Genomic DNA, 25,060 nt, shown 5'->3' on the forward strand with positions numbered 1-25,060 from the left:
CTGGGGACTGGTTCCTGGCAGAAGCGGGGGCTGTGCAGGCTCGGGGCCTGGGGGCCGCGGTGGAGGCCCCGCCGTGGCTGCCTGGACCCGAAGGGAGCCCCGGCCCCCCACCCCTGCCTGCTCGCCCCCCCAGCCCCCGCCGCCTCCGACGAGCCGCTGCATCCTTCCGAGATTTATTCCCGGCCGCAGAGCCTGCAAATAATTTGCTGACAAAGCCCCGTCCCCGCCGGTGCTTTAATTGGTTTCGTGGGAGCGGCCTGTGAGGAAGGAAATAGAAATGCCGGCCGTGCGCCGTCCTGTCTCTGTGACCTGTCTCTGTGACGGGACTCGGAGTGTCGGGGGTGGGGAGGCAGCCGCCGTGAGGACAGCGGAGGCCTGGTGGCAGGAGGCCCTGGTCCCTCCTCTGGGGCGAGGGTGGTGGGCCGGGCTGTCCGAGGCAGGGCTGTGAAGAGGGCCGCAGGCCAGGGTGGCTCCTCATCCTCACAGGGCTGAGGGTGACAGAAGGCCGTGGGTCTGAGGGGACCAGGGCAGGGACAGGGCTGGCATTAGAGCTCCTGGTCCCAGCCACCGTCCTTCTCAAGGAGGCCCCAGCTCCCTCTAAACACAAAGCAGCCAGTCACTGCATGGCTCCGGCCCCTTCCATGGCTCTCGTTGTCCCCATAATGAAGCCAAGCTCCTCACTTGTCATTCCAGGTCCTCGTGGTCTGACCTCTGGTGACCTCCCCAGCCACACTGCCCCCTCCCTACCGACAGTCTTCAGTGTTCCCCGATGGGCTCCTGTGTGTCCCATCCTACGCTAACCCTGCAATTGCCCCGTGACTGAGGGGAGCACTGTGGCCCCATTTTACAGATGAGGAAACGAAAGGCTCAAAAAGGTTATGTCACCTGCTGGAAGCAAGGCCAGGACTTGAACCCAGGCCTGTCTAGTACACAGGTCCACACTCCTATCAATTTACAGATGGAACTAGCCAAGCTTCCCCTAAGCTGCATGCCTTCCCTTGAACCACCCCCTTCCTGCATTTTTCAACGGGCGAACTCCTATTCATCCTTCAAAGCCCACTTTATATCACTTGCTTGGGAATCTTTTCCTAACTGACCTCTCCCACCTCTAATCTCTCCTCTGGGCTTCCCCAAGCCCCAGCCAAGCCTTTCATCTGAGCTGTGATTTCTGGGTCTGTCATTGTCTGTGTCAGTGTCTGTCCCTTCCACTTCCCCCTCCCCCCCAGAGTGGGAGCTCCAGCTGAATTGTTGATCCTACAGGACGAGGAGTGCAGCCCTGGAGGCTCAGATAGGTCCAAGATCCTGGGACCTGGACTCCTGTCTTACCTGCGGATGGAGCAGCCTAGACCATAGCTGCTCTGTGTGACCCTGAGCAAGGCCCTGTGTCTCTGTGGACTCAGTTTGCCCATCTGTAAAACGGGAGGGTCAGCCTAGAGGCACCTGACACTATAGGACTCTGAGGGCCAGACGGGCTGGAGCCTCACACCATGTGGCCCACGTGATTGTGACTCACGTGATGCATGTGTGAGTAGGTGGTCACCCCCCACGCCAGGGTGGGTCACGTCACAGTGCCACTGCTGATGCCCAGCCCAGCCCGGTCCCAGGTGTTGGCTGTGGACTGGGCTGGGAGGCCCTGGCAGAGAGCAGAAGAGTCACCAATCCGGGCTGGTCTCTCCACTCGGCCACCCCGCTCCTGCCGTGTGTGAGCCCGGGCAAGCCTGGTGCCTCGTCCCGCCTCGGCTTCACCTGTGGAAGGCGGGAGCAATAGCACAGCCACGCCCACGTAACAGTGTTTCAGTCAACAGGGCTCCACATGTAAGACAGGGGTCCCATGGGATTGTCACACCGTGTTTTTACTGTGCCTTTCCTATGTTCAGACACACAAGTGCTCACCAGTGTTTACAAGAGCCTGCTGCGCCCCGCTGCACTGTGGGTGACAGGCTGTGCCCGCAGGGCTGACTGGCTGAGGGTCACAGGAGGGACATGCAGGGCTGGCCCGGAGCAAGCGCTCCCGCGTGCTGACGGTTGTCATCTGCACAAACGTTGGGCGCGGTGTCTCTGCTGGGCCTAGAAGGGGACGGGCCGTGGCTGAAGGATCTCAGTGCGGCCCCAGAGCCCAGGCCAGGGCACGCGCCGCCGGGGCCTCGGTTTCCAGTCCCCAGTGGGGAGTGAGGCTGGGTCTCCAAGGGTCTTTCTCCTGCGTGATTTTCCTAAGAAGCCGGGGTACTGTTAAACGGGGTGCAGGGGGGTGCTCAGAGGAGGCCTGGGGGCTGGGCCGGAGAAGGAGGCAGGGGTGAGGAGGGTGGGGCGAGGAGGACATCTGCAGGGTCACTGGCCTGCAGGTGGGCCCAGGAGGTGGCAAGCCAGGTCCCTCGGGTGGCGGTGGCTGTGCCCCCTGGCCCCGGGACAGCGCGAACGCCCGCCTCCCCCTCCACGGGGACGGGGACGCGCAGGCAGTCTGCCGCAGGGCGGCGCCGGATTGGGGTGGGCAGCGGCCCTCCCGGCAGGGCAGCCGGGGGCAGGAAGCGACAGGGACGCCGAGCCCACCGCGCGCCCCGGGCCGGGAGCCAGTCCTGCGGCATCCGGACCGTAGGTGGCGCCACGAGGCTGCAGTTGGGCTCCCTTGCGCGGGCCGAGGGTGGCGGCGCCGCTGCGGTGTGTGCCCGCCGCCATCGGCCCGTGGGTCCGTGGGGACCCCGTGTGTGTTTGGGGCGCCAGGGTTCGCGCCCCGGCCTAGGCCAGGGCCCCAAGGGACGCGCGGGCGGGCGTGGGGCGGCGACGCTCTCCCCTCCCGCGCACCGCCCGCCGCACGGCCTCGACCGCGAAGGCTCCAGAAACGGCCCCGCGCCTCGGGCCTTCCGGGCTCCGCGTGGCCGCGGGCGCGCGGGAGTCGGCGCCGGTGCGGCAGCTGCTGCGGTCCACCCGCGTCGGGTGGCGGGAGGTGGCCGCGGGCGGGGACGGGGCCGCGCCCCGCCGTGTGCCGTGGGGGACCGCGTGCGAGGGCTGGGGACCGCGCCTTTGTTCCCGCCGCCTCCCCGCGGGCCGAGACCCAGGCTGGGCGCTGCGGCGCGGGGACAGCCGGTGGCCAGAGCCGTGCGGGCGTCCCCTGCCCCCATGTCCCGCCCGCGGGCCCGGGCGCCCTCCACAGGGCGCAGCCGCGGCCGCTGTCCCCGTTTGAAGGCGCGGAGCCGCGTGCGCGGGTGGCTTTGTCGGTGTGGCGCCTCCTGAGCCCCGCTGGGCCTGGAGAAAGCCTTCGCTCCCTCCCTGTCCTGGACGCGGAACCTGCTGTCACCAGTTGGGAAGCGGCGCCTGAGCCCGCGGGGCGCCCGGCTGCAGGCCCGGTGGAGAGGGGCTCACCGGGAGGGCCGGAGGTGGGGAGCTGCCTGCACTCCGGCCAGCCCGGGGCCTGCGGGGCCTTCCCGGCCCGAGGGCTCCGGATCCACTCATACACAGCAGCTGCCGCCACCCGGGCCGGCCTGGGGCTCAGATGAGCAGGGCCACCCCCGCCAGGGCCATCCGTGCGGTACATGGGGGAGGGATGCTCGCGGGGGAGGGGCAGGGGCCAGAGACACAGACCCGTGAAATGTGGACTGTGTCCCACAGGGACGGACACACACACACACACACACACACACACACACGTGCGCTGTGACCTGGGAGCGTTGCTTGCCCTCTCTGAGCCCCATGCGAAACAGGCCTCAAGGTAACCATCGCAGGGTAGGGAAGGGCCTCTTCCCTTCTATAGTAGTAGCAGGGAAGGGGGCGTGGCCCACGCCAGGCCTATTGGTGTCTCCATCCTGGGGTGCTAATTGGTTCAGGGATGGGCATGTGACCTGTGGGGCCCCTGTAGCCTGGGCCAGAGGCGGAGGCAGAGTGGGTGGGGCAAGGAGCCCTGACTCTGGAGTCTGGCCTCCCCATATACTGACTCTGTGTTAGGCACCTGGGCCTCTCTGAACCTCAGTCTCCTCATCTGGAAAATGGGAATAATGACAATCCCCACCCCCTCACAGGGTCCTTGGGAAGATAATTTTAATCTAATTTTAAGATAACATGCGTATATGGGGTACTTGGCACAGTGCACTTAAATTCTAACTATCTTTACTATTATTTTAACTATTATTATTAATATTGTAGATTCCGTATGCACCAGTAAGTGCTCTACCTTCAGACCTTTGCAAATGCTGTTTCCTCCACTCCCAATGTCCTGGTCCAGTTGGTGTCCTCTTCCTTATTCTCAGTGCCTAGGTCTGGGGTCTTCTCTTGGTGGCACCCCGAAGCCACCCCTGCACCGAGCCTGTGCCTGTGTGCCCTCTTCTCAGCAGTTGCCCGCACCCCCACCCCCAGCTGGCCCCTGGGGCGCTGGGTCTGGGCTTTCCCTGTGTCTCCGGGGCCTGGCGGCGAGTGTGGGGTGCCCTATGGCTTGGGGGGCTGAGCCTGGGCTAGGTGAGGTGTGAGGGAGGACAGCAAGGTGGGCCAAGGCCCTTGTCGTGGAGGCGGATGGGAGTTGAACCCACATGGGAGAGGCAGCCCAGGCCATCCCTGAGCACAAGTACAGGTGACAAGGAAGCAAGAAACATGGGGCCATTGTCAGGGGCCAAGGCCCAGGGAGGCGGTGGCTTAGGCCCGTGGGCAGGGCAGTCCAGCTCGGCCCTCGACTCCGCTGGCCCTGGGCGTGGCCAGGCCTAGGCCGCTCTCCTCAGCCCCAGCGGGGGACCCGGTGGTCTGGCCTGGGGTTCCGAGTGGAGAGGAGCGATTTTATGGCATTCGGGAGGGGAGGTGGCAGACAGGCAGGGGGTAGATGGCTTTCCCGGAATCCCAGGTCTCACTTTAATAATTTGTTTTAGAATTAATGTCCATTCATGCCGTCTTCCCTGTTCCAGCTCATTGGAAGATTAAATAACCCCCACCCACCCGCCCCACGGGGGGAGCGGCCCGTTGGCTCTGGCCGGGCTGCTGCCTGGAGCCCGAGCAGGAAATAAATCTCCTGGAGAAAACCGCTTTGCTCACACGATTTCAATCCAACAGGGCACAGTGGCCCCAGTCACGTCTTGTTTTATTTAGTTGATAATCTTTTATCGGATCAGGAGACCCTCGCAGAAGCACCGTGTCTTCCTTCCAGGCTGTCGCGTCCCCAAACAGCAAGCAGGTCGCCCAGGCCCGGCTCCCGGGCTCGCCCTGCTCTCCCGCTCCCCGGCGTCTCCCCTGCTGCAGGCGCTGCGCCCAGAGAGGCGGGTTCTTGGTGCCAGGGTGCGGGGAAGGGACAGGCATGGGCCGCCCGGCTCCAGTGCGCAGCCAGGCCCCTGTGGCACTCCACCTGCCTCTGGATGCCCGGCCTGGGGCACCCAACCCCAAAGGCTCATCAGCCAGTGAGGCCGACAGAGTTGGCCTCATCCATTCACTTCATTCATTCATTCGCTCAACACACATTTACTGTCTGCCTTCTCTCTGCCGCACTCTGGCAATAAGGGGATCGGGGACAGGCGGGTCCCCTCTTCTGGGAGTCCCAGCCCCGCGGGCTGCTGCCTTGGTTTCCTGCACCTCCCGGTTAACGTTCCTGCTCCCGTACCATTGGCTCTGATGCGGGCATATCCCTTTTTCCATTTGGTTTCATTTCATTTGGATTATCAAGTACAGAAGCCAAGATATTAATTAATAACACTTAGAAATATTGGAAGCTGATCGAGTATTCTAAAAATAAGTCAAAACAGATTTTCACATCAAAGACTCCCATGATTGGATAATGATCATGAACTCCCCTGGTCTCAGGGTCAGGAGGGAAATTGCACGGGCGCTAAGGAACTGGGTCAGCACTTCACCTAGTAGTTATTAGTTTTTGTCTTATTATCTTTTCAGTGAACCTCTTTATACTACTATCAAACTTCTTATATATTAACTTTCCCACACAGAATATGTTCTGTGAGTTTATAATCATATTTATCTTTCATAGTTCACCTGGTCCAGTAGAGGGTTTTGTATTCTCACTGGAGTTTAATAAATGTTATGTAAATAAAGATTTGGTTCTGATTTCTTAAATATATTTGTAGTTTTTAAGTTAAAAAAAAAGCCTTTCTATTTTGAAGTAATTATAAACTTTCAGGAACCTGCAAAAATAGTATGGAAAATCCTGGGTACTCTTCCCCCCGAGGTAACATTTTGCACGACTCTGGCACAATATGGAAGCCAGGAAGTTGACATTGGTACGATACTGTCAACGGCCTGATTCAGATTTCACCAGGTTTTACCCGCTTTCATTTCTGTGGCTGTGGCTTTGTGCATTTTAATACTATGTGTGGGTTCGTGTGATTCAGATGTACTTAACAATTATTTTTATTTCTCCTAACTTTTGAATTTTGGGGGTATAACTGTCCTCGTGTAAGGTCCAGCTCTTAAGTGCAGAGCTCAATGAATTCTGTCACAGGCGCGACCACTGCCCAGATGGGACGGCGGCCCTGGCGTCTGGCACCACGGAGCAGTCTCGCCTGTTCCTGCACCTTGTGGAACGGTTCGTGCTCCCCCGAGCCTGGCTTCTTCTGGAGTGTGAATTCAGGGAGGTCCCCATGGGCGCCTTTTGTCAGGGGTGTAATGTGCTTCTTTACTGCTGGCACTCAGCACAGTGAGTGAGAGTGATTCTGTGCTGATTGCACACATTCAACAAATGTTACGCATGTTTAAAAAATGGGCCCTGTTTCGGGCAGTGTTCCAAGCACTGGGGGCAGGAGGCCGAGCTGGCCAGACCCAGTCCCTGCCCCAACTGAGCTCAGAGCCCGGCGGGGAAACGGCAGGACAGTGGGGTAGTTTGATGGGGGGCAACGCTCTTAGGAAACACGTAAACATGGTCTGTGCGAAGATATTTTTGATGTGATCCCAAAAGCACAGGCAACAGAAGCAAAAATGGACAAATGGGATGGCATCGAACTAAAGCCTTCCGCACAGCAAAGGAAACAAGCGGCAGAGACAACCCCCACAGCGAGAGGAAATATTTGCAAATCATACATCAGATAAAGGGTTAATATCCAAATATATTAGGGACTCCAACAACTCAGTAGCAAGGAAATAACCCGATTTAAAAAATGGGCAAAGGGGCCGGGCAAGGTGGCTCATGCCTGTAGTCCCAGCACTTTGGGAGGCTGAGTCGGGTGGGTTGCTTGAGGCCAGGAGTTAGAGACCAGCCTGGGCAACATAGCGAGACCCCGTTTCTACAAAACTATACAAAATAAGAACAATTAGCCGGCCATGGTGGTGCTTGCATGCCTATAGTTACAGCTACGTGGGAGGCTGAGGCGGGAGGACTGCTCGAGCCCAGGAGTTCGAGGCTGCAGTGAGCTAGAGCAACAGAGTGAGACCTTGTCTATAAAAAAAAAAGAAGAATAAAAAAGATCTATTGTCCGACATGGTAACTACAGTCAATAACAATATGCTATATACAGGAATCTTGCCGTGGTCCTGGGCACATGTTATGTTACATTAGAAATCCAATAATGATCATTTCTAGAGATTCTACAGACGAAATGTCCCAAAACACAATGCGGCCCAATGGCTCGATCCCTGCGTTCGTGGTGGAGTCTCCAGAGCCTCAGGGGTGAGTGGGGAGTGGGTGCTTTACCCTCACTGCAAACCGGGGCGCTTGGGAGTCTAATCATCGTCACTGACGGCTCGATTTTTACGAGGGTAATTTCCTCAGGAGAGAAGACCGCTGTCCCTGTGTCACGTGGGAGGAAGCAGAGACTGGAGAGGCAGCTCGCCAGGGCCACGCGGCTCAGCCCTAAGGCGGCTCTGGCCGCCTCCGTCCTCCTCTGTCAGATGCAAACTGGCGCGACGGCAGGGGGTGCACGGGCGACAGTGCGTCCCTCGTCCTCCCAGCCTGGATGGGCCTGGGGCTCCGCCCGGGCGAGATGCACAGCGTGTTGGGGCCAGGGGTGCCCTGGGCCGTGCCAGGCCAGTCGCCATCGGGCTCAGCCCTTCCCCGGCTCCTTGCCCTGCTCCGCCCACCCTCCCGCAGGGGCCTCCCGCGGCTCTGCTGGGCGTGGGTGGAGCCGCTGCTTTGCCTAGTGACCGAGCGGGGCCTCCTGTCAGGCTCGCCCCGCTGGGGGTCGGGTTGGGGGGACGTCTGTCTTTCCTGGGGCCCCTCTGCCTAGAGGCAGGCGTGGTGGGAGGTGGTGGTGGCTAGAAAATGCCCCCGGGATTTGCTCTAATGGATTGAGAGGGCCGGGGCACAGGCCAGGAGTGCTACCTGCCCCCAAGGCGCGGGGCAGTCCCAGAGCCCGTCAGCACCGTGTTTGCACAGGAGCACGGCGCAGGGTGGAGGAGCATTCGGACACTCCAGAGGGACACGTCTTAGTGAATTTGTCCGGTCTCGTCCTGCCTCAGGCACCTTGCAGCTGAGGACACGGCCAGGGTGGCGATGGGAAGTGCTGAGATCAGGGGCCACGAAGTCGCCAGGCAGGGATTTGAACTCAGGTCTGTCTCCCTCTGGAGCGTCCGACTGTGACCTGCTCTCCCAGAAAACCCTCCGGGATGGCAGGGCAGGAGGGCCCGGGCCTCTTCCTGCGGGAGGCTCCTGCCACGGCCTGTCCGGCTGTGAACCCTGTCGCCTGCCTTGGCTCGCGCGTGGCTGTTAGGCCGTGTGGTGTCCTGCGAAAGGGGTTCGTGTTGGCTGCACAGGTGCAGCTGGCTGACCTGGGTCCTGAGGGGACTGAGGCTTAACCAGTGGGGTGGGGGTGGAGGAGGAAGAGTCCTGAGACTGCTGGTAAACCCGGCACTGCACTGCCCCTGGTTGGCTGTGTGGCCTAGGGCTGCTACCGTGCCTCTCTGTGCCTCACGCCTCTTCTGTACCACTCGGCTGATCACACCTGCCCTGCAGAGCTGCTGGGGCCCCTCGGTGTTGCTACACACAGCGGCGAGTCAGGAGACAGCGTGGGTGGCACCTGACCTATGCGATGATTTATCGTGGGCCTCTCTGAGCTGATGACCCGAGCCCTAGAAACCGAAGGTGTCCCGACAGAACGGGCTGCCCTGCCGTGGGCCCCAGACTCTGGAGCTTTCCGGTGGGAGATGGTTAAATCCCCCTGTTATGGGCCGAATTGCATCCACCCCGGCACCCCCAAATTCTTATGTTGAAGCTCCAACCTCCACTACCTCAGAATGGGACTGTGTTTAGAGATAGGGCTTTTAGGGAAGTAATTAAGTTAAAATGAGGTCATTAGGGTGGGCCCTAATCCAGTCTGCCTGGTGTCCTTGAGAAGAGGAAATTAGGACACGGACACACACAGGGAAGATGACGTGAGGACACAGGGAGAAGATGGCCATCCCCCAAGCCAAGGACAGAGGCCTCAGGTGAAACCAGCGCCTCCGTGTGGGACTTCCAGCTTCCAGAACTGTGAGAAAATAAATTTCTTTTGTTTAAGCCACCTGGTCTTTGGGGCTTTGTTATGGCAGCCCTAGCAGGTGGATACGCCCCCAACATATTAATCTGCATTTGGAGGGGTGGGTGGGGCAGCCCTTAGGAGCTGATGCCACTGAAAATCCAAGACACCCAATTAATTTTAAATTTCAGACAAACAATGAGTGATTTTTTAGCATACATTGCATGGGACATCCTTATGCTGAGAAAAATGCATTGTGTGTCTGAAATTCTAATTTAATGGGAGCCCTGGATTTGCATTTGCTGCACGGGCCACCAGGCCTGAGCTGCAAGGCAGTGGCTCCCACCTCCACAGAGGTTCAAGGACACAAAGACCAGCCTGGAAGCCCAGAAGCAGGTAAGAGCCAGAGGCTGCTTCCCAGGCCCGAGCCACTCTCCCCAAACGATTCTCGTCTCCCGCACAAACATATTTATTGGGCTTGATGGCAAACAGATTATGCTTGTCCCGGGAAGGGCAGCTCGAAAGAGAAAACCTTGAAGTCCGGGAAATAATGATGAGGGGAGTTAAATTAAAGTGCATAAAACCCTCCCGAGAGATAACGTCAGGGTGAGTTACAGGCCCGATAAGGGACTGGGGGCTCGCACAGGGGGCTCAGAAAGGTCGCCCAGCAGCGCGCAGAGGACCAGGAATCATAAATATGGGGCAAGATGCCCAGCCGGGGTCGCCAGGGTGAAAATATTGGGGTCATTCCAAAAACAATTATCCTGCTTGGTTTGCTCTTCAGGTCTTGTAAATCTTTCACCTTTTATAAAAGATTTCTGGAGAAAGAAGCACTTTGGAAGTTTTAACTGATTTTTGTGGCTGCTTCTTGGTGGTTCTGCTAAAAGCAAACAAAAAGACAAAGGAGAAAAAGCAATTACCCAGCATTCTCAGGGGCACAGGGATGCGCTGACTGGTTTCCTCTCATTCCTTGGAGCATTTGGGCTGCCCTGGGTTTTGAGTCACCCTATTTGGCATCTTGACACGGTTCAATAATTCATTTGTTCTGTTGTGAATCCAGTTGCAGTGGGGCTCTTGCTACCCAGCAGGCCCTGCCTTGGGGCCCACGAGGCAGCCATCTTGGCTGCTGAGGCGGCCATCTTAGCAATGTGGCAGTCGTTCCCAAGGACGGTGTGGCCATCTTGACTGATGTGGTCGTTGCCTGGGCTGCCTGGACCCAGGCTCGCGTGCCCACACTGAGCTCCAGCGCTGGAGAGTGGGTCTAGGCTGCATCTGTCCCTGCTTTCCTACTGGCTGCCCAAGGGCACCCTGGGTCCAGCCCTCTGCTCTGTGGCCCTGTCTGTGTCCCAGGCTGGTTGGCTGCACCAGCAGGCGGTAACAATTTGTTCTGCAAATGTGTACTGAGCGCGTGTTACATGCCGGCCACGGTGCTGGGCCCTAGCGCCTCATCTTCGGCCTAGGGCTTCTGCTTCTAGGTCGCCATCTCCTAGGTTTCTCTGTCCCCCTCTGAACACACACAGACACAAAGTTGGCTCCACCTCAGACATCTCTCTCCCAACTACTCCCTCATTTACTTCTCACGACCCTGAAGAGGAGGGATTATTGGCCTGTTTTACAGAGGAGGAGACTGAGGCACAGAGAGGTGAAGCGACTGGCCTAGTGTCACACAGACGGGGTGGGGCAGAGCGTTTCCCAAACCACGTGGCCATGGAAGCCTTTTCTGGACCAGGTACACTTTAATGTTCCTCCCATTCATTTGAAAATATTTACTGAGCACGTAGTACATGCTGGGTGCTGACTGAGCAAAGGAGGCAAAGGAGGTCCCTGCCCTCGGGGAGTGGACAGTCTGTGTAGGCTGCTTCCTGGGGGTGTCACCCTAGGAGAGAGCCCTGGGGCAGGAAGGCAAGTGGAGGAGGCTGACGGCCACCCGCCGGAATGCTCCTGACTTCCTGTGGCAGACGACACGGCCCTGCACTGCAGCCCGGGCTCCTCGGCCCAGCCAGGGCTGTCTCTGCTGGGAGTCAGTGCTCAGGGTGGAGCAGTGACAGTCAGGGGCAGGCCCCAGGAGGCCTGGTGGTCTTCAGTCTGGTGGCCACGGGCATCCTCACCACCAGGGTGACAAGAAAGAGAGAAGGAGGGGTGACGGGCAACCCAGCCCTCAGAGAAGGGGAGTGTGGCTTGGCCCTGGACGGTCGGGCCAGCGGGTTCCTGTGGTGCCTTGACTAAGGTGATGAAGTCAGGGGTCAAAGCCACCCAGCTCTGGCAGGCCCTGCCCCAGGTGCCCGGAGACTGGGAGCTTCAGTTGGCAGCAGGTAGGGGCCCCAAGGGGCTGAGGTAGGCGTGCCAGCTTGGCGGCTTCCTGGAGGAGGAGGTCCTGCAGTCAGGCCAGTGGGGACAGCCCAGCTCAGGCATCTGTAGGGAGGCTGTGGATAGTGACAGTGACAAGCAAGCCTCGGGAGGACGGCCAGAGAGGCCAGTCAGGTCCTAGCTCCACACCGAGCAGCTGTGGGCTCAGGAAAACAGCAGGACTCCTCCGAGCCTTGATGTCCTCATCTGTAAAGTGGGGTCATGACAGGCCCTCGGGGGACCCTCCAGCCCAGGGCGGCCCAGAGGAAGACTCCCCTGGTGGCGGTGCTGGCCTGGGGACGGGGACAGAGGGCTGTTCACATTCTTTTCTCTTCTGAAGAACCAGAGACTCTGGAAAAAACTCCTTGACCTGAGAAAGCCCCGACTGGACGCTCCTGTGGGCCTGTCACAGGCACGACTGTGCAAATCAGATGTGACAGGGGAATGTGTGCCTGGGTGGTGGCAGCTGTTGGGCTGTGGGGGAGGGGCTGCTTAGGGACCCATGGCCTCCTCGGAGAGCGGACGCCTCAGCCCGGCCCCGCCAGGCGCGGGTGTGGGGGGCGGCGGGGGTTAAACTCACACGTGCACGCACGTGCACACGCACACACATGCATGTGCACGCACATTGAGTTTACAGACACGCGCACACATACTCATGCACTCAAACTCATGACATAGACACACACACTCGGGCAGACACAAAACACACGCATGTGTGGATGCATACACTCAGACACCTGCACACACTCACAGACACACACACAGGCACGTGCACACACTCGCAGACACACACACAGGCACGTGCACACACTCGCAGACACGCACACGCAGGCACGTGCATGTACTTGCAGAGACACGCGCACATACACACATTGCACACGCTCGCAGACGCAGGCAGGTGGCCGTGTGGGGACTGGAGTCACAGGCAGGTCTGGGTCCCACGAGAGCCCCTCTGCGCTGGGCCCAGCTCTGGCGGCCCGCGGGTCTGGTCGGAGCGGATGGTGCCGAGAGCCGGTGCCGGGGACTTTGGAGAAGGCATCCAGCACCGCCGGGTGCGCAGGGACTGCCGGCCAGGCCTGTCCTCCCGGCCCTCCCTGTGCAACTGCCCTTCCCTGAGCCCGCAGGCGCGCAGGGGCTGCCCATCACAGCTGCTCGTCCCCACAGGGACACTCCCAGGGACGGCATGTGTCCCCTGCCAGGCCAGTGGGGACCCGGCCTGGGACAGCGTGCGTGGTATTTGGGAGAAGCCGCCTGAGACTGTGGAGCCTGGAACTGTCCCGCGCCCCCTGCCCTTCTCAGGAGAGGCAAGGCCGGGACTCGGACGGTGCAGCGGAGGGTGGTCCAGGCGGTGCAGGGTGGCCCTGGGAGCTCCGGCTGTGGGTGACAGGCACGTCACCCACAGAGGAAAGGTGGGTCTCCGTGTCTCGGGGGCCACTCAGGGCCCCTCAAGCCTCCTAGGCAGTGACACACAAGTGCCTCCCGCTGAGCCAAAATCCTCCTTTCCTGACCCCAGGGGGGCTGCGGGGAGCCAGCGGGGGGCTGCGACTCGCAGGCCGATCGAGGGGCTTCACACAGACGCCCTGCGGTCCCTGCCCCGCCGGGCGGCTGAGGTGTCAGGAGCTGGCAGGGCTGCAGTCCGTCACACAAATGCTGGGCCAGTACCCGGCGAGGCTTCTCCGGCCCACAAGCTCAGACCGGGCGAGTTCCGCCGTCGAGAGCATTTGGGCTGTGTAGTGGGCACGGCAAACCCAGGCTCCAAGTCCAGCGGGGCAACTAACAGCACCGCTTAGATCCTGCCCGCGGGTCCGGCGGCCCTGGCCCCTCTGACACCTCCCATGTTAACCCGGTCCTGCCAGGCCCCCTCTCTGCCTCGCTGCCAGCCCTAGCGCTCACCTGTCACCACGGGCCCCCTTAGCAAGGCCGGCCGGCTCACCCTGGAGGTCGCCGCCTCCGTGGCGCTGACGACCTCCCCCTTTCCCGCGTGTTCACTCAAAGCATCACCTGTGCGTGAACCTTAACCTTGGTCCCATCTAGGGGCCAGGAAATTGGCTGATAAACACGACGGCATTGTCGCCCGCTGGTGTGTGGCGGAGCTAGGATCTGAACCCAGGCCATCTGTATGCAGGGCCCGTGGTCCCAGCCCCTGGGCCCTCCTGGGGCCTCCCAAGCCCGGCTGCTGTGACGAATCCTCCGGTCACCCAGGGAAGCCACCAAGCATAGCCACCTTTTCTAGTAGGGAAACCAAGATGTCTGACACTTCCCCAGGATTCCTGGGTTTGGCCAGAGGAGTAACTTCCGAAATGAGGTGGGCACAGAGGTTTGGGGTGATCTGGCTTCTGGAACTTTCTCTTCTAATTTACAGCCTCCCCCAGCCCTTTTCTCCAACGCACATCAGCTAAGCCCTTAAAATAGTCAAGGGCTTGAAGAACGCTAAAAATTTAATGTATGTTAAAAGGGTATTAAATTCTAAACTAAAATTTACATGGAAATATGACATTAAAATATTTTTAGCTTTCAGGAAGCTGGGGGCTGGAATGCTATAATGTAGACAAATTTTATCATTTTAAAAAGAATTAGCCTCACAGTATTTCTTCTGTATTCACAGAGTTGATGCATAAAGATGTGAGCCCTGCCTGGGGCTATGCGGCAAGGCTGCGGGGTGAGGAGGGGAGAGGCAGCTGGTGGGGCCCCGGGAGGGAGGGTGCAGGCCCCGCCTGGGCCCCCGGGCTTCCCTGGGGGCTGGGGCTGTCCTCGGGAGCCTGAGGTCCTGCCTTGGCCCGCGTGTCCCCAGTGAGTACAGGACCGGGAGACACAGCTCCGTGGCTGTCACCGATCCCTACTGCGTGCCAGGCCTGAGCACATTATCTTATTTACTCCTCAGGCAACCCCTGAGGAAGGAGGGACTCTGCCTCAGTGTGCAGGAGAGCAAGTGGCTCAGAGAGATTGAACCATGAGCCTGGGTCACACAGCATGGAGGTGGGTTTTCATTCCTTCTGCGGATTTGCACAGCAGGGTGGGGAGGTGGGCACTGTGTGAACAAACACGTGGTGATTTGGGAATGTTCAGGGCTGAGCTCAAGGGTCCTGGGAGAGGGTGAGGGGCCTAGAATGTAAGACGAAGTGGAGACTGTCCTTTGTGGTCCTACCGGGACCCCGCTAGTTAGCAGCCAGCTGCCTGGCCTGGCTCCGGGGTCAGGAATCTTCCTGAGTCTTCGTGAGCCCAGGGGTCCCTGACCCAGCTGTCCGCCCCCAGCCCACCTCTGCTCCAGGCACTGGCACAGAGCGGAGCTCGAGAGGCCCTGGGCTGAGACCCTGTGGCCAGCGGGTGACTATCCCATCTGCCAAGCCCAACTGCACCAGAGGTGGGGGGGGGAGGGCCTGGCACTTGGTGGTCGCAGCCAGGGGTGCTGATAGGACGGTCGCCCTAGTGGACCCAAGTGGGAGCTGAGCACAAGCCACACCACTGAGCCCTCACCACAGAGACGGGCCTGCTCACTCTCTCTGTTTTACAGATGGGGAAACTGAGGCTCAGAGCAATTAAAGAAGATATCCTGAGCACGCAGCTACAGGCCAGGGGCAGGGCCAGGATCCCTGCAGGCCCCGCGGGCAGCTCTGCCCCGCCCGCCGCACGTGCCGCTGGCGAGGAGGGGCTCGGCCGCGGCCGCATCCCAGGGGACCGGCCAGGCAGGCCGGCCGGCCGGGCGGAAATGACCACTTGCTGCCTGGCGGGCACCTCCCGGCCGCCGCACCTCCGGGAGGTCACTCATTGGCAGTTAAAAATCTATTGTGACTTGTCAGAAAAATGAATAAATGGGCACATTATTTTTTCATTCCAGACCTCAGCATCTGTTTGTCTAATCAGGAAGGAGAGCGGGACGGCGGCAAGGGCTGCCGCGCGCTCATGCAAGTTTTCCTCTGTCAGAGGAGTTTAAACGGGTAATGAACAGGCCGCGGCGATTTGAAATATAATCCCATTACGCTGACGAGATTACCGGGCCTCGAGACTTCACAAATCACTCCCAGGGCTTTTATCCAGAACACCGCCCTGGTGGGACCGTGCATTTAGGCAGAGGTGTTTGGTGAGAACACGACGTGACAGGTTAACCCTTCCCCTCTCCTTGGCTGCTTTCCAAGCAGCAGGGCCTCTGAGCGGGGCCTGCGCAGGGCCGTTGGCCTGTCTGTGCCATGTGGGCCGGCAAGGCCGGGGGACAGCTGGAGGAGGGGAGGGGGCTGGGAGGCCAGAGAGCAGACCTGGGGCCTTCTCTGCCACTTCCCGATTGCATGGCCCTGGGTGAGGGACTTTGTTTCTCTTGCCTCAGTTTCCTCATCTGTATAATTAGACTGATAAATGGTTAGTGAAATAGTAACATTAGGCGACAGCTGAATAGGAGGCAGGAGGCAGGCCCCGAGGAAAGCATAGAGACTGCTGTCTGTTAGGGTGTGGGGTGTGTAACATGGTCACACCCGTGATTTCCGGGGTGCCCGGATGGATGTACTTACTGTCCCGGGGGAGGAGGTTGGACTAAGTGACTTGCAGCCTTCTCAGCTCCTAGAACCCTTCAGAAGCAGAGAAGCTCCTGCTAGGCAAACAGAAACCACTGGAAGGCAGGCTGGGCTCCCCGTGATTCTGAGGCACGTACGACATCCCTAAAAGGGTCTACAGGGGTCATCTAAGGCGGCACCTTCACTTTCAGATCAGGAAACTGAGGACCCAAGAGGCGGTGACCAGCTCAGAGCCACGTGGCCACCAACTGTGGAGGGCAGAGCCCAGGTTAGGAGCAGGGCTGCCGGGTCTGCCAGTGCCCCACAGTGTGCCCGGGGCCAGTGTGGTGACCCTTCCAGCTCCGAGTGCTCACCTCCGGGACGGAGACACGGACGGGCCCTGCCAGGGCTGTCTGTGGGAGCCTGTGGCTGACACGCGGCCTGCTTGGTGCGCAGTGGCCCTCGGAAGACAGGGGCCATTCTCAGTGGCCAGCTGGGGCTGCAGGGACCCACTGCCCAGGCCTGTCAGGCTGCCCACACTTTGTCAAGTCCCCAGTGGAGTTCAGAAGCCGAGTCGTGAATCATCAACACTGTGACTCTGTGTCACATGGGGTGGGGTCTGCGTTGGTAGAAGGCGGCAGTGGGGCCCGTCAGTCACGTCAATGGGAAGGCGCGGAGCTCGTGCTTTGCCCAGGCCGGCACGGGGAAGGTTCGAGACGCCGAGGCGCTCCCTCCCGGTCTAGAACCCAGGGATGGGCTGGGATGGCAGCTGAGGAAAACGCCAATTTAGAGTCTTGATATTTGCTGGACCTGGGCAGTGCTGCCCTGTCCCCTTTAAATGACCCCTTAACCTGGACATGTGTGTTCTGTGTGAACTGAGCATGTCACATTTCACCGGAGAGAATGGCCTCAGTGCTGATTTTGTGACTGCAGGAGGTGATGACTCCAGCATCACCCTAGAGCGAACAGGCCACTCTGTCCTGAGCAGGACCACAGGGGCCCTGGCGCGCTTCGGGGATGCTGGGTCCAACTGCCAGCAAATGCCGACACCCCGAAGCCTCACTGCAGAGCCATTGTCTTCAGCAGCACCTACTCAAGATGCCAGGAATTAAAAGCAATATGCAAGAGAGGGTTTTATATGACTTTTATTTTAATATCATTTTAATATTGAATATGTCACAAGATTTAATGACCAAATTAGTCATTTACATTTTTTCAAAGATATCTAAATATAAAATTGCTAAAAATTCAAATACAGATAGCAAGCTACAAATAATATTTTTTTTTTGTTTCCAGGGTGGGTAGGAATGGAAGACATTAGAAAAGGGTGCTCCTGTTGGCTGAACAAAGATCAGAATGAAAGAGGAATTCATTAAAATGACCCCGTGTGCAAAGAAATACACTCGACTTTGAGATGCTGTTTTAGACACATCTCTTCCTGTACAACAATTTAAAAAACGTTTTAAATGCAGGTCCTCAGTGAAACATCTGGTCCTCGGCCCTGGCTGGGGACAGTATGAAAGGCTGTCACCGCTGGGTACACTGCAGAGGCTGTCGAGGACTGCAGAGGCATCTGGTGTGGCCAGAGGAGTGGTGTCGGGGCATCCGACCCCTCGCGGTTCCCACCCGGGGATGGGGGACAGGTCTCCCTGCGCCTCTCCCTGACACAGTGAGAACCAGCCGCTTCCGCCTGCTGCACAGGGGCAAGCGCTGTAAGAAGAGAAAGGGGAATGAGGCCCCTTGGAAGGCAGCGAAGCAGAGACTATTCCAATTCCAGGAAGATCCACATGCAGGTGGAACTGTCGGCTGAAACCTATGCTTGCTACTTAAGCAACGGAAAAGACCACTCCTGGCTGGGAGCACGCAGGACCTGAGGGCCGGCCATCGCCCCTTCTCCCAGCGCCCGAGGCTTCCACGGCTCTGGTCAGAGGGGCTGGGATGCGTGGAAGGGGAAGATGACATAGCTTTGGACATACAACACTAAGTCCCCATCCCCAACTTTTAGTAAGATGCTATCCTCAAAGCAAATGCATTCATTTAAACAAATGGCGTAGTTAGAGCTATTGACTAAGACCTAAACATTTCTTCTGAGAAATCGAACCATAGCTTTTCCAATCTGCCTGTTCAATATGGGAACAGATTTTAAAGAGAATAACATAATCAATCCTCCACCCCAAAGAATGGTCCATCATACCAACCATGATAAAGAGTACACCTGTTTATTAAAAGGAAAAACAGAAATGTACATTTTTGTTCTTTGTTTGCTTTACGAAATTTGATCAAGTTGCAAGGAAATGTCTGGGCATGGCTATGTACATCCTCGGCAGGTCGTCAGGCAGTGAAGATGACTGGGCAGCACGTGGCTCCTCTAGGGGGTGTGTGGCCCCGGGCATTGCTGATCAAAGCCATTGCCAAGCAGGCTTCGGTCCCCTGGCAAGGTCCCCAGCGCTCCCTCCTAGGGTGCCCCCTTGCATCTTCCCCAAGAGCCCACCAGCTCTGTGCCCATGAGCCAGGGGCTGGCCTCCCCCCAAGGACGGCAGGACACAGGGTGGACTCTCGGGCACCTGGCCCTGGCAGGCAGGCGCGGAGCTATGGCAGCAGGTTGAGGCTGGAGGTCAGTGTCATTGTTGCCCGGATTTCTTTTCCTTCTGGAAGCTGAAGCTCGTACGTCTATTCAGTTTTCTTTGTTTTTGAGCAAAATATTCAGCCCGGGCAGTGCTTGCTCGTGATTCCAGGATGTAGTTAACCTAGAAAGCAAGAGGATACAGCCCGGTCACTTGCCAGCTGGTCACTGCTCAGCCGAAGGCAAAGAAGGGGGAGGAAGGGAAGGCCCTAACCTGGGCCAGGTGCTCTCTTGAGGATGGAGTCCAGTCACCACAGCAACCTGGCAGGCAGGGCCCACAGACTCTGCTTTATGACGGGAAGACAGAGGCTTGGAGGAGATGAGGGGCCGGTATGAGCCTCTCAGTCAGTGAGTGGCGGTCTTTTCAGATTCCCGAATCTGCGTTCCCTCCTTGGCACAAGCTGCCCCCCAGATGGCTTGCACTGGCTGCCTGGTTCTGCTTCCAGCTTGCTTTGCAACCTGGGCTGCATGCACATGACCTCTCTGGGCCTCACTTTCCTCATCTGAAGATAGGAACATCACAGGCATCAAAACCAATCAAACAAGGCTCTCTCTTCAGCTTCCTACCAGCCAGGCATGGAGCTTCCCGCTGTGGTATTTCCGTCAGTGCTCACAAGCACCCCACCAACCAGGGCCTTTGGCAAAAAGGAGAGAGAGGCTCAGAGAGGAGGCCAAAGTAGCCTGGGGCACCCAGAAGTCAGGCTTGGAGCTGTGAGGGGGTCGTGCAAGTCCCGTGTGAAGAGTGGGCACAGCTTGGGCTGCCCCCCAGGCTCCTGCTCAGGCTTCTGCGGGCTGCTGCTTCCAGGCAAGCCCCTGGGATCTTTCCAGAGCCACACTCGTACAGCTACCACTGCACGCACACGGGCATTTCACCAGCTATTATAGCACTGAGTGAACGCCATGTCTAAGACCAGCCCCATGCTTGGTTCAGGGGACAAAGGGTCCCTGACCTCAGTTCAGGAGACAGACTTGGTCCGTGCCCTGAAGAGCTCACTGCCTAGTGAGTATCCAATGGCAGGACACGTGCCACGACAGGTACAGAAGCATAAAGGAACTGTCAGGGAGGTGTGGGGCAGGGAAAGCTTGCACAGAGAATGAATGAGCTGGGGTTTTGAGGGATACATAGGAGTTTCTGGGTGTACAAGGGGCAGGAGAGGATCAGCAAACGTCAAGGCACAGCAGTGGGGTGTCCATGAAGTGCAGAAGCTTGGCATGGCTTAGTGAAGCAGGGCGGAGCCAGGGACAGGTCTGCGATCAGACCTGCACCCCATGCAGAGGACGAGCTCCTGGCAGGGCAGTGGGGACAGTGGCACTGCAAGGTAAATGCTAACAGCCAGCACTGCTCGGAGTGCTTCTCGAGCATTAACTCATTTGATCTTCACGACAATCTTAACAGACAGATGCCATTATCATCTCCATTGCACAGGTGAGATAATCAAAGCACAGAAGGGTAATGTCGTTTGGTCAAGGTCACAAAGCTAGTAGGTGTCAGGCCCTTGACGACACCCTTCCAGCTCCCCAGCCCCCACCCCTCAGACACCACGCCTCCCCCCGCCAGCCAGGCATTCTTGTGAACAAACGTCATTTCTCTTCACCTGCAAATATCTGAAAGTTATGGCTAGAGACCTGGACGTTTCCGGCTAGAGAAGTCAGCCAACTCTACTCTAAGGGCCGAGTGTCCTTGCCTCTGCCGCCTCTGAGCAAGAGGCAGGGGGCTGCTGGAGGAGGCAGCACGGGGACGGGGCTGGGATGGGGCCGAGGCTCCGGCACGGTCCCTCCCAGCTCTCCGCTCTGATAGTGGCCAGCAGCAGGCGTTAAAGGCTGGTGTGAGAGTACAGAAGGCCCGACACGCTCGGCCCGCTGCCTCGCCAAGTTACCAGCTGAGAGCAATAAATCATGAGCACTGCAGGGCCAGGCTGACAATTTGGGACAATACAATGTATAGAAATAAGAGGTTTTTATCATTCTTAATAAAAGCAACCTTTGGATTATATTGTTTGTACACTCAGCCAACCTAGTGTTTTCAGTGTGTTTTGGCACATATAACTTGACAAAAGCATTTAAAAATGATCTTTAACAAGACTACTATTTCCTAAATTTATTATCTTCAGTGCTTTGTGATAATCACATAGATAATTTTAATGGAAGATTAATGTAATAATCAAATGATAAAACCGCCCTTTGGTCTGCCATTAGCTGGTTAATATGCTGTGGCTTAAAACTTGCACAATTTTATGCACTATAGAGTGTTTCACTTTCAATGCATTTTACAGCTTAAGGCATAAAAATATAGGGAGTTTTCATGGTCAATAAAGCCACAGCCTCCATCACTCGATCAAGAGAAGAACCCAATTTGAAGAGCCTGATGATTCCTCCGAGATTCATCTCAAAGCCTGAAGAATTAGGGACCACACATGGCTTAGCTCAATTACGTCTCGGGTAGGAAGGGGGCAGCTCTGGAACTACTCAGGGCCGGGATGAAGAAGAGGCTCCACCCCTATGTGCTCTGTGGTCTTGGGCCTCCATCTCCTCGTCTATAAAATGGGGACAATAATGTCTACACCCCGCAGGAAGATTAAGTGAGATAATGTACATAATGTCTTGCATGTGCTCAGTGCTCAATAAATGGGAGGCATTAATATTTCTACAAGCAGAAAAAGAAACATAAAATAACCTGATGGAAGGTTGCCTGTTCATGAGAGTTTCTTTGATACCAGCCCCTGGCTCTTATATTTCCTTCCTTGAATTTCCCTCTAAAGCTCTCATTTTATGTGAAATTCCTGGATTCCAGAACAACATATATTATTTGAGTCTAAGACTGACCTCTGAAGAGCCTTTGATATCAACATTTCTGCCAAACTCCATGACTTGAGGCTGGGGCCTCAGTCGCTTGGTGCTGGTGCAAAGCTCACAAAGACACATTCACAACACTACGGGCACGATGGACAAACCTAGGTATTTAAATTGCTATAAAAGTCAGAGATAGGGCCAGCCACGGTGGCTCACGCCTATAATTATAGCACTCTGGGAGGCCAAGACAGGAGGACCGCTTGAGTTTCAGACCAGCTTGAGTAAAAAGCAAGACCCTGTCTCTACTATAAATACAGGGGGAAAAAACCCAAAAAACAACTAGCCGGGTGTGGTGGTGTGCGCCTGTAGTCCCAGCTACTTGGAGGCTGAGGCAGGAGGATTGCTTGAGCCCAGGAGGATGAGGTTGCAGTGAGATACAATGATGCCACTGCACTCTACCCAGGGTGACAGAGCAAGAGTCTGCCTAAAAAGCAATACCAGAGATAGGCAAAGTGAAATGTAACCTCCCAGCAGGATCACGATCATCAGCACTCAGAGTAAATCAGGCTGGGGCATGCTACTCTCCTGGAGTCTCGTGCATGATGCAATATTTCTACAAATATTTTGATATAAAAATAGACATTTTAGGGGAGGCGACAGGCCTCAGGGATTTTGCAAAAAACCATCTGCTTCGAGGGAACATTTGGTCCTGTGAAATGATTTCTCTGCACTTGATCTTCCACAGTCTCGTACTGAAGTCATAAACCTGTGTTTCTGTCATCAATCTGCTGTTGTAAAAATTATTTTGATGTCAAACATAGGATTATAATTTTACTAGAATCCTTCTCAAGTCTTGAATATTTTAATGCTGGCTATAAAAAAAAAGTCCAGGCCCTGACGGAGTAATGGACTATTTCTTCACCTAGTCCCCGAACACTGTGCACAGACAAGTTGCTTGTGCGGTCCTGAGATGACCTGGCAAGTTGCTCTGAGCTCGCGGGCTGCAGGTCTGCTGGGCAGGCCCTCCATCCCCCCAGTCCAGGGGGCGCCATCACGGTGCCTGTGAACCCTCTGCCTTTCATCCAACTGGCCAGGCTACTCTACCTTGGCTCCAAGCTGTCCTTCCAGCAGCTTTGTCCTTTTAATTGTCACCTACTACATTTGAAAATCTTGCAGCCAGGGACTTTGTCTCAAAATGTTCCTGTAAAGCAACTCCATTTTGTTGAAATCCCCCACTCAACTCTTACAGCTGTGCACATCTGGGGAATCAGGAACATAAGTTCTGGAATCTGCCAAACCTGGGGTCAAGTTCTGCTTCTGCCAACTTACCAGAGTCATGATCCTGGCTAAGCTGCCTTTTTTCTAAGGCTGACTTTTCACCTGGGCACTGGGAACAATCTTGCATCCCTTCCTCACAGAGCTGTGAAGACGCGCTGTGCCGGGACATGTACGGTACGTGGCCCAGGTGCTGCACTCTGCAACCTCTCCGATATCTTAGCTACTTTTCGAATTATTACTCGATGATTTCAACTCCAGAGAAGAGGATGAAGACAACTTAGGTAGCTTTGCCATACCTCATTAGGCTTGCACTCTAGCAGCCCTCTGGTGGGTGGAGCAACATAGGTACCATGATCCCCACTTCACAAGGGGGGGTAAACTGAGGCCTAGAAAGGTGATGTGACTAGCCAGGGTCACATGCCTTAGGGTTGGGCGTCCCTCTCTGGTTCTAATCCCTGCTCTGCCTGAGCAGTTCTGTTTTTCCTGTCTGACCTATCTATGTAAGATGTGGCTTGATGAAAGGCTTCTCAGAAGCCTTCTCGGCAGTCTGAGAACCACCAGTCCAGGGCTACGCAGAGTGTGGCGCACAGAGCAGCAGCCTCGGCAGCACCTGCAGCTTCTTAGAAATGTACACTGTTGGGTCCTGACCCAGAGCTTCCGAGTTAACAAGACCCTAGGACACTCCCATACCAAGCAGAGCTCTCAGCCGGAGGCCGCTCTGCAAGGTCCCGCGTGGCCTGGCTCCTCCAGCCCACCCTGTCCCAGCGCCTCTGCAGGCCGTGTGTCTGATGGGCTCTCTCTCCTTACCTGGCACACATTTGTCCTTCAGGGTTCAGCACGTCTGGCCTCCCCGTCCTCACCCCAAGCCAGTGTACCCTCACACCTCCACCCTTTTGAGACCAGTCGGCAGTCTCTTTGTGATTCTCTGTTTTGTGCCCACCTCCTCTGGTAGAGGAAAGCCTCCCTGGGGGCAGGGACCGGGCCCGTCACTGTGGTACCTGGAGCACCGGCCGGGCGTGCAGACGGTGCTCAGTGAGTGCCGCGGAGGCTGGCAACGCGCAACTCTAGCACAGAGCTGGGGATGTTTAGAACAGGTTGCTAAAATCACCTTGAGTACAATTAAGGTGTCTTCAAAACAAAAATAATTTCCTCAGAGTCCGCTCCAGGAGCCTCAGGAGCTCCCGACAATGGCTGGAGCAAAGTGAACACAGGAAAAGCCAGGGTTACTGGGGCTGAGAGGAAGTGGAAGGGGTCCTGCTCTGGCTGAAGCAGGTGCAGAGCAGCGACCTGAGGCCGCTGCGGCCCTGGGGTGGCGCTCCCGCAGGGCAGCAGGACAGACCCGGCTGGGGAGGAGGAGGAGCTGCAGCCTGGCCTGGAGTGGTGCGAGTGGAAGCCGGACCTCCCCACCCAGGGTCCCAGGGTCGAGAAGGAACACTCACCTTGAGCACGATTTCATTGACGGTAGCAGCATCCGATTCAAAGTAGAGGTGTTTATAGTCATGATTGCTTAGATACGTGAGTTTAAATATTGCGTGACCTGCAGAGAGAGAGAAGGCCGTGCTGAGGGGTTCTGGCGAGCTACCTGTGGGGAATGCCTGCCCTCATCGCTCCAGTTTAAGCGAGAGCAAGCGGAGGCTGCACAGCCCACTCTGCGCAGGCGCAGTCCATTTTCTCATCACAGGCTGGGTGTAAAATGGACAGTAAAAGAAAGATCAAATGGCTAGTTAGGTCGCATTCCTCTCTGGAGTATACTCAGGGGGACGCCACAGTAGGAAGGCTTTATGGAACCACTTTTATATGATGATAATTACATGGAAAAGGATGGTTTTTGTTTGTTTTTTGAGAGAGGGTCTCACTCTGTTGCCCCGGCTGGAGTGCAGTAGCGTGATCAAGCTCAATGCAATCTCAAACTTCTGGGCTCACACCACCTTCCTGCCTCAGCCTCCTGAGTAGCTGGACTTTAGGTGCGTGCCACTATGCCTAGTTAATTTTTCTATTTTCTGTAGAGACGGGTCTCACTCTTGTTCCGGCTGGTTTAGAACTCCTGGCTGAAGGGATCCTCCCACCTTGGCCTTCCAGAGCGCTAGGATTATAGGTGTGAGCCACCGCGCCGGGCTGAAAAAGGTGGTATTTTTAAGGGAGAAGGCTGATTAACACATTATTACCCTAAAAATAAAGTA

The 25,060-nt window shown here is 56.9% G+C and overlaps 1 protein-coding gene and 1 long non-coding RNA gene across 2 annotated transcripts in view; both read right to left on the bottom strand.

The window, feature by feature from the left end:
• Window positions 1-216: 216 nt before the first annotated feature.
• Window positions 217-2,533, bottom strand: LOC142874384 (uncharacterized). The gene is made up of 3 exons (XR_012922202.1): window positions 1,894-2,533; window positions 1,327-1,746; window positions 217-488 (listed from the first exon to the last, which is right to left on the bottom strand). It is a non-coding gene; the product is annotated as an uncharacterized LOC142874384 (long non-coding RNA).
• A 15,859-nt stretch (window positions 2,534-18,392) lies between these two features.
• The window catches only part of MAPKAP1 (MAPK associated protein 1), a 221,129-nt gene continuing 214,461 nt past the window's right edge, over window positions 18,393-25,060 (bottom strand). The window contains 2 exon segments of the mRNA XM_020289475.2: window positions 18,393-18,936; window positions 24,320-24,417. Coding sequence (XP_020145064.2) covers window positions 18,811-18,936; window positions 24,320-24,417 — 224 coding nt within the window. The 3' untranslated portion in view covers window positions 18,393-18,810.

This window comes from Microcebus murinus, chromosome 12 (assembly GCF_040939455.1).
Source record: "Microcebus murinus isolate Inina chromosome 12, M.murinus_Inina_mat1.0, whole genome shotgun sequence".
Classification (NCBI taxonomy): Eukaryota; Metazoa; Chordata; class Mammalia; order Primates; family Cheirogaleidae; genus Microcebus; species Microcebus murinus.